Here is a 16,598-nt window from a genome sequence, read left to right as displayed (position 1 = left end):
ATGAAATGAACTGCAGCAGTTCTCTGTTTTTGAGAACTGGTTCTCAATTGACTTACCTGGTTAAATAAAGGTTAAATAAAAAATAAAATAAAGTACACCAGTCAAAAACCAGAAACAAAATCAAACTACCTTCATGCGTCTTAATAGATGTTAATAGATGTTGAATAACCATTATAAATGAGTTTCTGAACATTTTATTTCAAATTTGACAGCTTTCCACATCATTGCCCGTTTCACAAACATTTATGTCCCATTTCTCATGTCTTTTCTCACATACAACCTAATCTCATGTGTTCACTAATCTCATGGTAAAAAAAAAAAAAAAAAAAATACCACTTACAGAGCAACAAAATCATACAAAATATATAAAATGTGACTGAGGAACATCAAAAACAAGCATTTGGGATGACACAGAATCAGAGCTTCAACTTTTTTCAAATATAAATTTCAGGCAGGGGCGTGTCGAAAAAAAGTTGTAAGTGCAAGACAGCTAAGATTGTAAAAGACTATCCCCTTCATTCTTAAGAGCTAGAGATGATTCAATCTTAGAATATGGTATATCTGAGTAAAGACATGAGACTGTGAGACTGAAAACACTTGGGCCCCTTAGCTATTCATTAAAAAAAAAAAATCCCTTAACCATACATACTTGAGTGAAAAACAAATACAGGAGTCCGGATCTGAACATGAAAATGAAAAGTCAAGTCTGAGCAAAGTGTGACAAAGTTTAAACATAGCTCAACAAGATCAAAACAGAAACAAAAAAAAAGCTAAAAGTTGTGATGTAGCTGCTGTAAAACTGAGCAGTGACCTCAAGTTTATCACAAAGGCACAAGTGTTTGGATAAACCCATCACTACTGTAAGATGAGATGTCAAGAGTCCGTGTCTGGATTCAAGGATGGTAAAACAAATGTTTCAGCATTTGTGTCACATTTCTTTTAATTTTCATTCATTCCAACAGTTGGTTGTATGCTGTAGCAAGGGTGCTGTGTGTGTGTGTTTGTGTTCTAGTGTGGCAGGAGTAGTTTAGAGGGCGTCCAGCAGACTGTCGATGCGGCTGACGAGCTCCTGTCTCCTGCTGGTCAGAGTCTTCTCGCTCTCAATGTAAGCCTCCTTCTTCACCTTACCCGCCACCAGCCGCTCCGCCTCCTGGCAGGAGCGACACACCAGCTCCTTCACCTGGCCGTCCAGCTTCTGCACCTCGCCGACCTGAGGACACGGAAGAAGTGAGTAAACCTCGCTGCATATATATTTTCATTTAACTCACAGCATTTCAAACACAGACGTCACTCACCTTATCGGCCAAGTCGGAGCCCTCAGCTTTGAGACGGGCCTGCAGCGAGCTGATTTCATTGGTGAGCGTGCGGTGGTCGGCCTCCAGCGTCTTCCGTCCACTGTTGAGCGCCCCGGTGTCGCGGGACTGCTTGTAGCGGTTGACCACCTCGTCCATGTGTCGGTACAGACCCAGACGTTTGTTGACCAGGGTCAGCACCTGCTCTGTGATGGAGGCCACCTTCATACGAACCTCAGCGGCAGGATCCTGAACAAAGACATAACAACAGATTTAGAACTGACTCAAAATATGAGTGAAGTCAAAAGAACCGAAGGAAAGTAGAAATACACAGAACAGCAGCCAAGGAAGGGAGTATGAGGACAAAGAGGCCAACAGAAACCAGGTTCTCTGTCATACCTTTGTGATGGCAAAGTCGAGGCGGACATAAATGATGACAGTGAAGAAGAGAATGTAGAAGGCCCCCACAACCAACAGAGGCTCCTGCAGCATCAGGATCTTATTGAAGTTATAATGAACCTGGCAACACAAGGGAGGAATATTATTAATTCAGGTATGAGGTATGTTTATTTTCATTTTTTAAAATCACCCTAGGTTGTAAAAAAGATTACAACCTTTGCTTAAGTATGTCACTGATTGCAAGAAATGTATTTCTTGCAATCTTAGCTGGTTACAGTGGCTCAAATGTGCAGAGTGGGCTAACTTTTACTTTGAAGTACAGTGTAGTCATACAACTAATCATAACATTCACAGGATCCCCACGAGCAGTCCATAGGCTGCAACATCCATTAGATCATACAAACAAAAACACAACATACAAGTTACTTTAGTTAGGGCACATCTTTGGCTACATTTTGGTAAACCCTTAAAAGAAATCTTTGCTTTGTTGTCATTCGCCTTACCACAACATCCTGAATGTGCTGCTCCACCAGGTTGTCCTTGGTGGCGACCAGCACGGGTCGGCCAAAGGTATCCAGATAGGTATAGTGGAGCTGGTTTGGCATACGATCAATTTTGTAAGGTGTGTCCACATGAATGTTTCTGATGGGACAAGACGGCAGAAATTGGGAGAAATTAGTATCTACTATGGCAAAAATCTGCATCTCAACCTGATTTACTGTAGATTCTCTGACAAACACTGACCTGGCCCCCTCTGGCAAAATAATTTTCACAGTCATGGAGTCAATGACCTGGTCATCGTACACATGGTCAATTAGTCTCATCTTCAGTGCATATTGGTCACCTAGGAGATGAAATGTTGTGACACATTAGTAACACACCCTGGGATTAAATGGTCAGGAAGGATGTGTGTCTTCAAACCATGATGATATCAAGCACCTGCTCTGCTGTGGTATCCCTGAAGTGAGACTCCAGAAAATGTGTAGGAATCAAATGTTTTTTGCTGTGTTTGGGTTAGTTAAAGTTATCGGCAATCAACTCACCCAGGGTGTAGAGGTATTCATAGCTGGGCAGGTTGTAGCCAATGATGTAGTGGGTCTTCCAGCCTCCAAACAAGGGAAAGCGAGGCCTGATTTCCACCTCCACTGAGTCATCCAGAACCTGAAGGTGAGAGGTGGAGATGTTCCCAATCTCATCTCTGTAGTAGACATCCTGGGCTGAGGCAGGAAGGATGGTCTGTTGGGGAGAAAATACAAAGTCAAAGAAACATATTCATCCTGATTATCACATTAACAGTGAAAACAAGTCAGATGACAAGGTTTGTGTTTTATAGAGCACCTTGAAGGATTTGACAGATGAGATGCCGCTGTCTGACTGACGCTGGTAATCGTAACGTGAAAAAGGGCCCTTTAGGATGGCCCCTGTGTGCCTCAGGTCAATGGTCTCTTCCACAGCAATGTTGCCCCAGTGAGACACCTCGATGGTGCGAGTGATGCTGCTGATGGTGAGGAAGGGTGTGTTGTTTTCATAATGGATCTTCATTGTATCCTGAACAGAAGAGAGAACACACACGACACAGAATGTTTCAGCAACTTCCTCACACTTTCATCTGAAGCTCACTAAATCTGGTCAGAGCTGTACCTCAGTGAATGGAGCCACGTCGCGGAAGGGTCCGTACTCAATTATCTCATCGGTCTTGGTAGGGTTGCCCAGCTTGGTGTAACTCTCCACAGTCTTGGAGGCCAGGCGGACACGTGTGGTCTGGCTGCGGGTGGGGTACGGTGAGTACAGGTAGTGGTTTCCCTGAAACACCACCAGCTGGCGCTCGGCCTGGGTGATCTGTGTGGGGAAGGGCTTCAGGACGTGGCTGAATGTCATCTCCACCTTCACTTTCAGCTGAGCACCGGCTGCCAGACTGTGGGGCAGCTGCACTTTGTAAAAGTCCCCACTGCATGAGAGCAGAGGACAGAGAGGAGCATGGATGAGATACATTTGCATGATGATGTTAATGCTGCAGCTGTAAAATGTCAGATTCTCAGGAACTATAAAACTGCTATCTTGTTTTCAGGAGGTCACTTTTGGATTCTCCCTGTGAAGAGACGGAGTGGCTTTAGAACTGGAACATTATGCAAGGAAATTGACCTAAATAATTATTTTATCTATTAAGAAATTTTTGTCATCTGCCAAGTTTCTAATATGGTTTTATAATCAAATCCATTTGTTTTTATATTAAAAGTCACTGGACTAATAGAAATGAGTTTGACAGGAAGCTCTGTGTTGTGACTTTTTGATTGCTGGAGGAAGGAACAGTAGGACAGCAATGTCTCCCTTATTTATTCGTGTTTTTAATAAAACAAGGCTTTTGTGTATCCTAAGCTAAAGGCAATAGGAAAGGGAGCACTGAAGCATTCCCTTGATATTTAGACAAATTTAAAAAACATGACTGCCACTTAAACACTTGTGGATCAGTTCAATCAGAAAGCAACTAATCAAATGTTTTCATAAGTTTAGTTTTTAGTCAAGAATCTGATGTGATCTCTTACGCTTGGTCCTGGTTTATTGTCTGCTGGAGTCCAAGTGTGCCATCGTCCTCTTCATCACCCTTCACCTGTGAAAACATGGTTGAAATGAATACACTCACAAGCGAAAAACGGGAAATTTGTGCACTTTATAGTTAAATGCATAACAGTCCCTTTACATAAGAATACGTAACACATTATTCTGTCTACAAACAGAGCACTGATACAGTGTCATTCATTAAGGAAAGGGGGCAGGCCTGCGCAGTCACACGCGGAAGTGAGCTGCCCAGCGCATACGTGTCATTCAGCCACTGAGAGAGCGTGCAGCGCTGCGGAAGTTAACATTTGCTCACACGCATCCTTAGCGATTCAAAATGAATTTCTCTCATTGGGGCTGAGCTATTCGGTACATTCATTTCTGCTCACAGCAAATGAACGTATATAAATGCCTTACACTTAAACGTCTGAAAACAGTAGCCACCGATGGCTAATTATAGGTTTTTGCTTGCAGAGCTCACTCTGCCTGCAGGATTACACCGAATCGCATCACACAACAAGTAGCTGTGATATAATGCATTCAATAAACATGTTGTAACATCGTATGGTAGCGTGTTATTAAACTCTGCATCATTACTGCTGTCACTTCAAAGCAAAACAATGAAACGTGAGAGATTAGCAAAGTTACGTGTAGCCTACTACATAGTAGCTAGCATGCTAAAGCTGGCTAGCCGGCTAAAGGCAGAGGTGTTGGCGTTGTTTCATTCACTGATGTCTGGCTCACCGAGGCTCCGATGTAAGCCAGATGCGGGGCCAGGTCCGCCTCCACCGCCAGTATGAAGCTCTGGACGGCAGAGTGTCCCTGGTTGGACAGTACGATCTCCGCGGTGATCTTAGCCAGATGAGTGCTCAGATCCACTGTCCTCTTCACCTCCTCGTTCACCAGACCCTCCGCTGAAACATGCGAGCCCAGAGCAGCCACAAGGAGCAGGCAAGCGGAGAGAAGCGACGCCTTCAGAATCATGGTTAAAGAAACTGAGAGCAGAAACACCGGGATAAGGGCGGAAAGACTGAGGGGAATGTAGAGCAGCAAAGAAAGGCCGCCGCGCCGCTCTACATCAGAAAGGATGACGCTTCATTCGGTCCGGCGCGATGGCGTCACGACGCACTCTTTACAACGTGCTGTGCGTCTGAAGCGATTGCGAAATCAGTCAGAAAAACACATCACTGGAGGTGGTCTTTCTAAAGACAAAATGATTTCTTCTGATGATTGTCTTCCGTGTATTGGTCCGTGTTGGACCGACTAACCAGGAAACGTCTGTTGTAGTGAACTTTAGCAGTTTACTGTTTATGTGAAGTTTATCAGACTTGACATGTCGTCATTATACTCTCGTGGTACGCCGCATGGTGTTTATCAAGCCGAAATAGCTCAGTTGGGAGAGCGTTAGACTGAAGATCTAAAGGTCCCTGGTTCGATCCCGGGTTTCGGCAGTGAGTTGTGGCTATAAAAGGTTGTGCCAATAGTCACTTTTGCATCCACATTACGTTAATCATTACTACAAGGGTTTTATATCGAGGCTATAATCTGTCAAATACGTGTTTGCTAAATCCACAATAGCAAATGAAGTATAGATCAGGTACATTGTTCTATTCATATTTGAATACCAAGCCTCGGGACCTAGTTCAAAGACAGTCACAGCAAACAGGTAACCTTCTGGTTCTCCGGTCTCCCTCAAAGTTACTTCCTCTGAAGGTTCTCTAAAGGTTATTTTGTGACACCTTTAGGGAACATTCTCTGAAGGTTTGCTGAATGTTACATGTTTTTCAACCTCCCAGAAACATTAAGAAAATCATAATATTAGTCCTTTATTGGCAGCAAAATAGAAATCTGATGACCTGTGTAAATACAGTCTGGGTACTGAGGACGTAGTTTACAACATAATGGAATAGATTATATAATTATGGAGCAGTGGAAGTCTTGTTAAATTCCTTGAATGTAACTAGGCATTTAGTTCCTTTAACACAACAATAAGGAGGCATAAAATACTGGAGACTGGCCACATTAGTCATCATCAAATACACAGCTAGTATTGTAAACTTGCCAGAAGAGGGCATGAAAGCTGCTACCTTAAGAATGTGAGATAGATGTGGTAGAAACCTGCACAGTTAAGTAAGTTGTAGGCATGTGAGCAGAAGAGAGTATAGTTGTACTAGTGTGTAAATGTGCTGAACCTGGAATTCAGAGGAGTACATAAGGACATGTTCATAGGAAGGTGAGTATGGATGAAACGCCCAAAGGACTGTCCTTTACCACACAAACTGTGACTTCTGCAAACGTTGGAAAAAACTGGAAAAGGACTATGGAAAATATCAGTTTTGTATTTTTTGACGAGTTTGAAAGAAAATGCCTTTTCCAAATAAAAAAAAAGAAAGAAAGAAAGCTGCTACCTTAATAAACTGGCTCCAAGAGCCAAGAGATCAGCTGCTAAGGAAACACCACAGCTGCAGTGTGGATTAAGAGCAAGCAGAGGTGCCCTGTCGAGCAAAGACCTCTCATGGGGTGGCACCACTGGCAAACAGCAACAATTTGCTGGCATAAGGATGTGATATAAGTGGGTGGACATGTGTGGAGTCAAGGACAGCAGTGAGGAACCAGTCACTGCAGCGAGTAGGAGGGGTTATTCAGGTAAGAGGTTATTCTGGTCTAAAAAAAGAAAAGAAAAGAAAGAAACATTTCACACGCGTTGCTTGCAATAAGCCTGTAGATGAGGGCCAGGTCTGGATCTAATTGGATATAAAGCGATCATCAGATGGCTTTTTATTTCTTTATTGTCGCTGTATTATTGTTGCCCGTGGAGCAATAATGCAACAGGTAACAGAAACTGGAACTGTACACTGTGTGTACTGTATGTTATATGACCATGCATGTGATCTGCTATAGAGAAATCAGCAAATGTGTTGGTGACAGTTGTGTGTGTGTGTGTGTGTGTGTGTGTGTGTGTGTGTGTGTGTGTGTGTGGTTTCTCAGGTCGTGTGCAGCCAGGCGTGTCCTGAACGTGACGTCAGCGCTCACCGACAGAGCTTGTTTTGGAGGAAGTGCACAGATCTCGGTTAGCTGCTAGCACGTTAGCTTGTCGGGGAAAGCAAGCGTCAACGGGGAGCAGGGCGATACAGACCGTTGTACCGATTCGCCTCTGTTACACAAAGGGAGATACGCCTCGGTAGTGTCAGTGTTGGTTTTGACAAGCAGAGTTAGCTGCGAGGCTAGCTGCCAGAGATAATTTGGCTGTCGACGCTCTAAACGTGTTGTTTTGTCAACGGCAGACATTTATAGCAGCTGTTAGCCTGTTAGCTAGCCTGCGCGTTAGCTAACGCTCCCCAGCCAAGGCAGAGGAAAAGTCCACTTTTGAGATTTTTTTTTACCACAGGATCATCGCCCAGGTTGGTTTGAGGTGACTTAAGCTGTTGGTTGTTACTAAAGATGTATGTTAACGATATAGCTGTCGTTAACTGAGTTTCACATTTGTTAAAACACCCTGGTCAGCTAACCAAACGTTAGCTTAAATTAAGAAGTGTCACTGTAAAAGATAATTGTTAGTGGAGACGGTATTTAAAACGATTGTTTTGAAAAGATTTTGTATTGAATAATAATACTGTTTCCCCAAGGCATCTCTCACTGTTTTCTACTATTTGCTTACCACCTATCTAGCATTTGATCTCCAGATGTAGTGCATATTCTCCCTTGCTAAGCCTTTGCAACTGTTTTTGATGTCTTTATGGTCGTTAGGTAAAATGTTGAGACAGGACTCTCTGCTGCTTTATTAAGTGTAAATATTCACAACCAGATAGGTCGACAGATTGATCCCAGCTATGGATTATACCGGTATGTGTGTTGAATCCAACTAATGTACTCGCTGTGCTAATCATGCTTGCCAAGTCATGGTTCCGTTAGTCCTGTGTTTTTAAACCATGTGATCAGTCCCTGACACAGTGTCATGGGGTGCAGATTATGAGAACCGCACCGAGATCTCTTTTCCACTTTTTCCTCGTAGTAGCACCGACATGGATTCAAGCAGTGGCTTTTTGTTCACATAAGAGACTGCACACGTTACGTTTTGTGTGGATAAGACTGTTTTTTGTTTTGTTTTGTTTTGTTTTGTTTTGCTCTGAGGTCTAACCTGATTGGAATGATGATTTAAAGCCCTTCCGTAACAGAGTTTGGACTTTGTTCATTACAGCTGTATGAGGTGGTTTATCATTACAGAGCACACTCAGCCAAAGTTAGAAATGCTTAGTAGTGTCTTGAGCAGGCTCAAAGATGAGAATGTTTGATCAGCCATGAATTTTAGCCCAACAGTATAATGTACTTCTAATGATCCAGACTATTCATTAACAAAATGTGATTTCAATTTCAAAGGTTTCTCATTAATGAAAAAAGACACATTTCTGCATGATATTAAGTGAAAACCCAAAGGAAAAGTTAAGGGGATGAATTTAGAGAAATTCATCAGGGACCTTGGATTTACATCACAGAAATAAGAGTTAGTCAAATGGGGGAAGGAGATAAAACATTTGAAGAAGAAGAGCTGAAGTTAAGGCCAATATAAGAGAGTCTGTGCTTCCAAACTTAATAAATAAGATGTTGCTGCTGTTTATTTGTAGTTTTTACAAAAAATTGTGTAACCCCTGCCTGTTTGGTAGGACAAGTACAGATCTCAGAGAGGAAGTCATCATGACACATTGTTGTATAGACTTGTAATGATTAACACAATCCATGGTCTGATCTATTGTAATGTTCAGCTTTATAAATTTACAAGAATTGTAACTTGATAATGAAACAATGTCATTTTTTCCCATTGAATGGTTTGCCAGAAGCACAAATATCATAAAATCAGCGCTTTACAGTAAAACAAAAACAACCAGCTGGCATGACAAAAATAGCAGATGTCGTCTCAGCTCAACAATCCCAGCACTGCATTGTTCAACATATTTATTTAAAAAAAAAGTGTAGTGAATTGTTTCTTTAAAGAATTGTATTTAGTGACTCATGGTACATTGCAGTGCAGCATATTGTTAACACCCCATTAGTGTATTTTTTTTCTTTGTGAAGCAAACTGTACTATAGCAGACATTGCACTTGGTTTCATTCCTAGAACTCGCCCATTTCATTGGAGTGCATTTTGAGATGCTCACAGATTTAATCATGTTTCAGCGAAAGCTGTTGGCCCTTATCAAAAGGGTCATCAAAGCTGTATCCATCTCCTTTGAACAATTCCAGCACTGGTCTGCTTCTGTTTGGAGTGTTCTTCTCCCCTCTAATCAATTTTTTTTTTTAAATAGCTGTGGCACAATGACGTCAAGGAAGAAAGTACTACTCAAAGTCATCATCCTTGGAGACTCTGGGTGAGTGATATTAAACTCTAAGTGATTCCTCCTGGCTCATTGTAAAGAAGACACTGATTTAGGATTTAGGGTATTGAATCTTGTCTGATAGTAATATACCTGCTCTAATACAGCAAACAACAAACATTTTTTGTGCTTCACCAATCAGTTAATCACAGGGGCATTTTCTGTTTTACTTGCTTCTGCCCAGTGTATGTTCTGAATGTTGTCTTGTGTTTTTTTTTTTTTCTTTAGAGTTGGGAAGACCTCATTGATGAACCAGTATGTGAATAAGAAGTTCAGTAACCAGTACAAAGCCACAATAGGTGCTGATTTCCTGACGAAAGAAGTCATGGTTGATGACAGACTTGTCACAATGCAGGTACTGAGGAAATAATTCCCACAGGAATGCCACACTGATGTAGTCTATCTCATTGACACATTATTATCACACGTAAAACAGTCAGAGTACAGCAAAAGGCTAATAAAATGTGATACCAAAAAAAAAAACATTTTTATTGCTCACACTAATGATTGATTTGCAAGTGTTCTAATGGGTTACCACTGAGAAAATGAATGTTTTGCAGGATAGAGAGTCTGTTGCATTTACATTCAGACTTGAGGTGATGTCAGATTAACAAATGATTTCAAAATTGCAGCAAAACTTTTATCACTGATAAATGAACTGCTACGCCACACGCATACCTACGGACTTCAAATCACATAGTGTAAACACAGGTCATGAGGGAGATCTGGTTCTTGTGACTCACGTAAACTCTAAAGTCAAAAGGCTAACTTTATCTCGTTCAGGGATCAGATTATTTTGTGTGTGTAAACTTAGTATGTTTTCCTTGATTGTTCCTTTACTTCAGTCTGTCTCCTTTATTTGTGTCTTAGATTTGGGACACAGCAGGTCAGGAGAGGTTCCAGTCCTTGGGTGTAGCATTCTACCGTGGAGCAGACTGCTGCGTCCTGGTGTTTGACGTGACAGCACCCAACACCTTCAAGACTCTAGACAGTTGGAGGGACGAGTTCTTGATCCAGGCCAGCCCTCGAGACCCCGAGAATTTCCCCTTTGTGGTGCTGGGCAACAAGATCGACTTGGAGAACAGACAGGTGGGGCAGTTTTATGTGTATTAGCACTGATGTGCACCATTTGTTTTTTTTTTTTCTAGGAGATGTGTGGTTGTGGTTAGAAAGTACTGAAGCTTTAAAATTTGGTTCAGACTTTATAATGGAAGTTCATTGTCATGTCCTCATGTTTTCTAAGTGTAACCTCAGCTCCCTTGTGTTTCAGGTAACAACTAAGCGAGCACAGGCTTGGTGTCAGAGCAAGAACAACATCCCATATTTCGAAACCAGCGCCAAGGAGGCAATCAATGTGGAGCAGGCCTTCCAGACTATTGCACGTAACGCTCTTAAACAGGTAAAAAGAGGCCAGCAAGAAATCCTAGTAGGCAATTTGACCCAGTCTCTTCAATGTTGAGACTTTTTCATCATGTTAACATGGAAGCTGAGAGATGGTGACCAGTCACTCGACTGTAATGTCTTATTTCAGGAGACTGAAGTGGAGCTGTACAACGAGTTTCCTGAGCCGATAAAGCTGGACAGGAATGAGCGAGCCAAGCCGTCAGCGGAGACCTGCAGCTGCTGAGGACTCTGAGGATCATCGGGGGGGGGGCGGGTGGTTGTCACTGCCCTCACTACCCTTTCTTGCCTTGTCTATATATCCCCTTTCCCATGGCCCACTGTGTTAATCCCTAATGCCCAACATACAAGCAGCATCCCACTCATAGAGTATACTACTACACACACAAACATGCTGCAGTCACCTCCTTATGTATACATAACACACACATTTTCTATAAAATATGCGTCTCCTAGCCCAAAGATCACCTTAAGGAAACATTATGGCATTTACTTGTATGATGCTTATTACTTCCCAGTGTTTTCACACACTTTTTCATAGCAGTGGTGGTTTGGGCAAATCTCATTTTCAGTTCCATGTATATTGCTGCTGTCATACCCAGTTTTTGTTCTAACTGCTTTTATTTGGATACTTTAAGTGGTAATTGAAGCATTATCTCTATACATGTTTGTGTTTGAGTAAAGCAATTATTTTTTGTTTGTTTTTTTTGTTGTTTTTTTAATCAACGTTTCTTTAGCAGTGGTGGTTGTTTTCTTACTTTGACAGCCCGCCACTGCTGCATGAATACAGGAAACACTGCTCCCCCCATTTTATTCGTTTGTGTTGTGGCTTAAATTTGTTTCAATTTGAGAAACACTCATTGCTCTGGTTTCACTTTACCTCATGCAACTTTAAAATAATTTAAACTCTGATACATAAACAGGAAGTCAGAGCTAAAGAAGTGAAGGATCAGAATGTGTGAAGGTGCATGTGTGAATCACATTAATATGCTGCCTGCTGGTTCTCTGCATAATTGGCATAGAATTAAAAATCCAATTCAGTGAAAAGTCCATCAGACAAGTGTGTATAGATTTTTCTTTTTTTTTTTTTTTAACAATAACTGAAGACCTGTTCAGATATTTCATTTTGGAGCCACAATAAATGCAGTTGTAGCTCAGGTTGAGGACATCATCTGAATCCAGACTCAGCTCCTTGATGGACGTGCTGTCCCTAGCATGTTATTTGCTGTTCCTCTATTGGAGAAATGAAGGTTTGTCTTGTATTCAATAATTCTTTGTACAACATTTGACATGAGAATGAACCAAATCAAGACAGTCTGCCATTCTACCTGATAGTCCTGGAGAGGAGAGAGTTTTTTTTCTCAAGTATAAATATCATTCATAACAGTACTATTAGCTAGGACATTTCTTTTTACTGTCAACTATTGCAAGACTTTGTATATTTGCAAACCTCTCAATCATTGTGTGGGGAAGGCAAAAACTTGTGCTGTAAATCTCCATATCTGACTCTGCCAGTTGCTCGTGTTGGCAAACAGTTTAAGTGCTTGACATTTCTTTTAACCGATCAGATCTTTAACTGTCTGTTCGTATTATGTTAAAACTTTGAAATGCATTGTAGATTACAAGATAGCATACATACTGTAACTTTGAAAAGAAAAAAAATGTGCAGGGGGGAGGGTTATCGGCATTCATCATTATTATATTATAAATATGATAAATGCATAGCATCTACATTGTTTCAAAATGTCTTTGCGTTTCAAGTAATAAGGGTAATAAAAATCTTGAATAAAGCATACTGTGTTCATTTCTGACATTTATTAATGAAATCTTCAACTATGGAGCCATATCTGTGAAGCTGATTTTTATTACATTTATGACATTTACTAATACAAACAACAGCCTGAACTTAGAATGTTTTTCTCATACATGTAAAGAAACAGTCAAGTAGAATAATTACGGCCTCAATGGTCTTCAAAACTGAAGTTTTAAAGTCCCGGCTCATATCTTCACTTGGTTCTTGGTTTCTTGTTGGCCTGCTGAAACCACTGCTGAAGTGCTCCTGTAGACTTGCGCTGAGTCCCTTTCTTCCTTTCTTGCTTTTCTCTACTCTCATATGTGCTGGACTCCTTCCTCTTTGAAGGTGAACTGCTTGTCAGCCAGGTCTTCATCATCTTACTGCTGCCTGTGGGCTTGGGCTCCTAGGGGTCAAGGGTCAGATTTGTCAGCTGAAACCTCTCTACTGGCCAAACAACTGGTTGGTATGGTTAGATTTTCCAACCAAAGTGAGTAAAAAAGAAAACCCACAATAAATCTAATACCTTTTTGCTGCCAAGATCCACTGGCTGAAGGCACTCTGGAGAATTGTTGCGTGTGTTGTTTACCAGTGAAGAGACAGGATGAAAGGTCAGAATGTTTTTAGGCTGGAGCAGTTTCAGGGCATCAAGAGACTTCACCTGCCCAAAGTCAAGCCACCTTCTCACTTCTTCCTCTCCATTCAGGATTGCTGGCATCCTAAAACACAAGCACATAGTGAGTTATGATTTCACACAGACACAAATGGAACGGAGTATGTTTGCCCATCAACCGTCCTTACCTATCATGGATGTTTTGCAGGTTTGGGGAAGCATTCACAGTGATTATACTGTAACTGTAAAGGGGTTCTCCACCACCTGGAGGTGTCCAGCAGTCAAACAGTCCAGCCATAGTCAGCAACTTCCATCCAGTCCATTCACCTGGTGCTTGCCCGCCCTGGCCAACACACAGCAAAGACTGGTGAGATCAAATGGTGAATATTAGCAGATTTTGTGAAAATACTGGTCACAGACTTTGTCGTTTATGTATTTTCAGTCCACAACCTGACACTAACATTAAAATTGAACCAGACGGTGTATTGCATAAAATTTTCAGTGCTAAAGGAACACCTGGTGGACACATGCACAGTTCTGCCTTGGGTCCTCTCCCACACAGGAAATTTTCAGCCATGGTAATTTCCGCCATAGCTGCATTCTACCTTTGTTCTGAATGAAAGCAAATTTTCATGGTGCTTATATTGTTATAGAAAACCCAATACGAACCTCTGTCAAGCCAAGGGAGGCCTCCTCCGCTGTCTCCGTACTCTTTTTGCGAGCTGAGGCCATGGGGTCACCCTGATCCTTTACTTTCTCCTGACTGGATCTCTGAGTCTGAGGAAAGTAGATGAAGAAAGGCTGCTTGTTTTTCTCCTGCTTCTTCCACTCATAAAAACCATCAGCCAGGATGACGCAGCGCTGTCCATTCACCATGGGGTGCTTTGGGAGGAAAGTAAATTGATTAGAGACACTCCTTGGTCCTCAGACCCGCAACACATAAAGCATGATGACAATAAAGAGGTAAGTAGCTTGCCACTCTGCTGTGTCTCAAATTGTATGCACCTTGTATGATTTCTTCTCCAGTATATTCTCACTGCGACAGTTGCTGGTGCTATAGTGCATCTTGCTCGGATGATCCTCCTTGAACCAAGAAGGTACAAGACCCCAACGCATCAAGGCCAATACACACTCATCTGCAGGAGCGCTCTGAGGAGTGGACACAACATCAGCATCTACACCATAATGCAATAAGTACACACAACATTTATATTTTCATGTCTGTGGTTAATTGTCTTAGCTCCCAGACTGTGCTAGTTTGCACTTGATTGTACTGTATATTGTTTTGTGTCAGTAATGAAGGTTACAAAAAGTATATTCACATTAAAACTAACATTATTTTTCACTGTTCGTTGTTATCAAAGTCAGAATACATCAGGGTAACTATACAGGTAGATAATATCCATTCCTTGTCTCCTCACCTTGACAGTTTTATCAACCAAAAGTTTTTTTTCCCGGATGTGTCTCTTGACGTTACAGAGTGAAAACTTTACATGATGCCTATCTCTTTAATGTCCTTCACTTGAAATAGTTTATGAATATCACTCACGTACGAGAAGACCCAGGTCTTCTTACCTCATCAAAATGCCTCTGGGACAGCAGGACGGGACTCATGGACTGTGGGTTCTTGTTGTAAGAGGGCCGGTATTTGTCCGCATCTCCATCCCTCCAGCGAGGCTGTCTCCGCTGCCCTCTTCGGTTTCTGTAGGAGCAGGCTCGGCTCACCTCGTCAGGAGCAAGAGTGCAAGCTGTTCTTCCGCACATTTTACGGCTGCAACGGGACTTTTCAGACACCTGAGAAAAGGGTTCAACACAGGTAGAAATATTCTGCAGAATTAGCACGTTAGCTTAAATTAATGTCAAGAGACAAAACGTTTCTTCTTCGCTGGCTGCAAAGTGAACGTTTAAAAACACTGCTAGGTTTACCTGTTTTCAAGTGTTGTGATAAAGATTGTAAAGTTGAGCTTTACTAGTACGTGTATGTATGTATGTTGGGCGTGTTCGTCTATGCGTGTCCTCAGCTGTACTCATTCGAATGTAGTGCGGGGATTTGCCTGGGCAGAGCTGCAGGAACTGGCGCGCTGAACACGTGATACCGGACGTACACCAGCCCCGCCAACCTACGTGTGAGTTACTGAGCCAAGATGGCGTCGGAGGGGAGGGAAATATTCAAAATAAAAGAGCATTTTCAAATGTTCTACAATACGAGGTCTACTGTTTTAAGAAATAAGTACTTCGATATTTAATATGCCAGTAGATGTACCAACACCACAATATGGAGTTAAAATCCCACATTCAAAAACATAGCCGACAGCAGAAGTTAGGTGTCAAAAGTGACTAATTTAAAAAAAAAGCGTCTTATGCGGAATACCCTGCTACATATAACTCATAAAATAACGTGACAAACTCCAAAAATGAGTCGAATATTTCCACAGACACGTAGGCTACATGATGAGCAAAGATTTTTTAAAAATGGTGATAGTAAGTCAAACTAAGCAACGCCACGGTCATGTATAATATGTAAGCTAATATAACCTTGGTGCCAACAGAAACCTTAAGGACGCTCTCACTGTCATTAGCGTTAGCATCGGGTGCTATCCAGGGGTTGCCGTGGCAACAATACACAGGTCGAGAGTCGGGCGCACATTGAGTTCCTCAACCGGCATCTCAACCGCCACTGATACACCTGTGGACCTCAGCAGGTAAGAGGAACGCGTACTATGACATAATATCAAAGCTCTTTTTGAAATAGAGTAGGTTTACAGTAAGATATAGCTTACTGTAGGGGCGACTGGTGATTATTTGCTCCTCTGCCAGATTTCTAAGCAGCAAATAGAAGATAGTACGATTTTAGTGAGCATATCTGTTGTTTGGATAAGTTCTGGGCTTCTGTTCAACAGGTAACAAAAGGAGTATCACACCCTGCCTGGGGTGTTAACCACAAACCTGACAGGTGTAGCCAAGCTGTCTCCTGCACAGCAACTTGACCCACTTTATAGTCCACTGCACCTGCAGAGAGACTGGTCTACAAGACCAGCAGCCAGAGATACAGTTTTAATCACTATATATCAACAAAGTATTTGTGTAACATTTGTGCACACCTTTACAAAATTTGATTGTTGTCCAATAAATGCAGCGGTTTGTGTCTGACCAAACCATGAAGCAGAGCAAAATAA

General features: G+C 41.9%; 3 protein-coding genes and 1 non-coding gene across 5 annotated transcripts; 2 read left to right on the top strand and 2 right to left on the bottom strand.

Annotated features, from left to right (window-relative positions):
• Positions 1–178: 178 nt before the first annotated feature.
• rpn1 (ribophorin I) lies at positions 179–5,353 on the bottom strand. The gene is made up of 10 exons (XM_041034764.1): positions 4,992–5,353; positions 4,235–4,299; positions 3,333–3,639; positions 3,030–3,239; positions 2,735–2,927; positions 2,436–2,535; positions 2,195–2,333; positions 1,692–1,811; positions 1,296–1,541; positions 179–1,210 (listed from the first exon to the last, which is right to left on the bottom strand). The coding sequence occupies exons 1-10, from the start codon at positions 5,229–5,231 to the stop codon at positions 1,028–1,030; spliced, it is 1,803 nt and encodes a 600-aa protein (XP_040890698.1). The 5' UTR covers positions 5,232–5,353; the 3' UTR covers positions 179–1,027.
• Positions 5,354–5,625: 272 nt separating this feature from the next.
• Positions 5,626–5,698, top strand: trnaf-gaa. Its single transcript has one exon. It is a non-coding gene; the product is annotated as a tRNA-Phe (tRNA).
• Positions 5,699–7,304: 1,606 nt separating this feature from the next.
• Positions 7,305–12,807, top strand: rab7a (RAB7a, member RAS oncogene family). 2 transcript variants are annotated; one of them, XM_041033807.1, is made up of 6 exons: positions 7,305–7,659; positions 9,548–9,610; positions 9,845–9,971; positions 10,487–10,705; positions 10,887–11,015; positions 11,148–12,807. In XM_041033807.1, the coding sequence occupies exons 2-6, from the start codon at positions 9,558–9,560 to the stop codon at positions 11,241–11,243; spliced, it is 624 nt and encodes a 207-aa protein (XP_040889741.1). In that variant the 5' UTR covers positions 7,305–7,659; positions 9,548–9,557; the 3' UTR covers positions 11,244–12,807. The 2 variants fall into 2 exon arrangements, with proteins under 2 accessions (XP_040889741.1, XP_040889740.1); XM_041033806.1 differs by having other exon boundaries at positions 7,306–7,648.
• Positions 12,808–12,861: 54 nt separating this feature from the next.
• hmces (5-hydroxymethylcytosine binding, ES cell specific) lies at positions 12,862–15,490 on the bottom strand. The gene is made up of 7 exons (XM_041033804.1): positions 15,349–15,490; positions 14,998–15,216; positions 14,428–14,571; positions 14,092–14,304; positions 13,611–13,765; positions 13,336–13,528; positions 12,862–13,215 (listed from the first exon to the last, which is right to left on the bottom strand). Exons 2-7 carry the CDS (start codon positions 15,184–15,186, stop codon positions 13,024–13,026), a joined length of 1,086 nt encoding a protein of 361 aa, XP_040889738.1. The 5' UTR covers positions 15,187–15,216; positions 15,349–15,490; the 3' UTR covers positions 12,862–13,023.
• Positions 15,491–16,598: the final 1,108 nt, after the last annotated feature.

The sequence above is a fragment of the Toxotes jaculatrix genome, chromosome 3, assembly GCF_017976425.1.
Source record: "Toxotes jaculatrix isolate fToxJac2 chromosome 3, fToxJac2.pri, whole genome shotgun sequence".
Taxonomy (NCBI): Eukaryota; Metazoa; Chordata; class Actinopteri; family Toxotidae; genus Toxotes; species Toxotes jaculatrix.
This window is presented reverse-complemented; position numbering and strand designations above follow the sequence as displayed.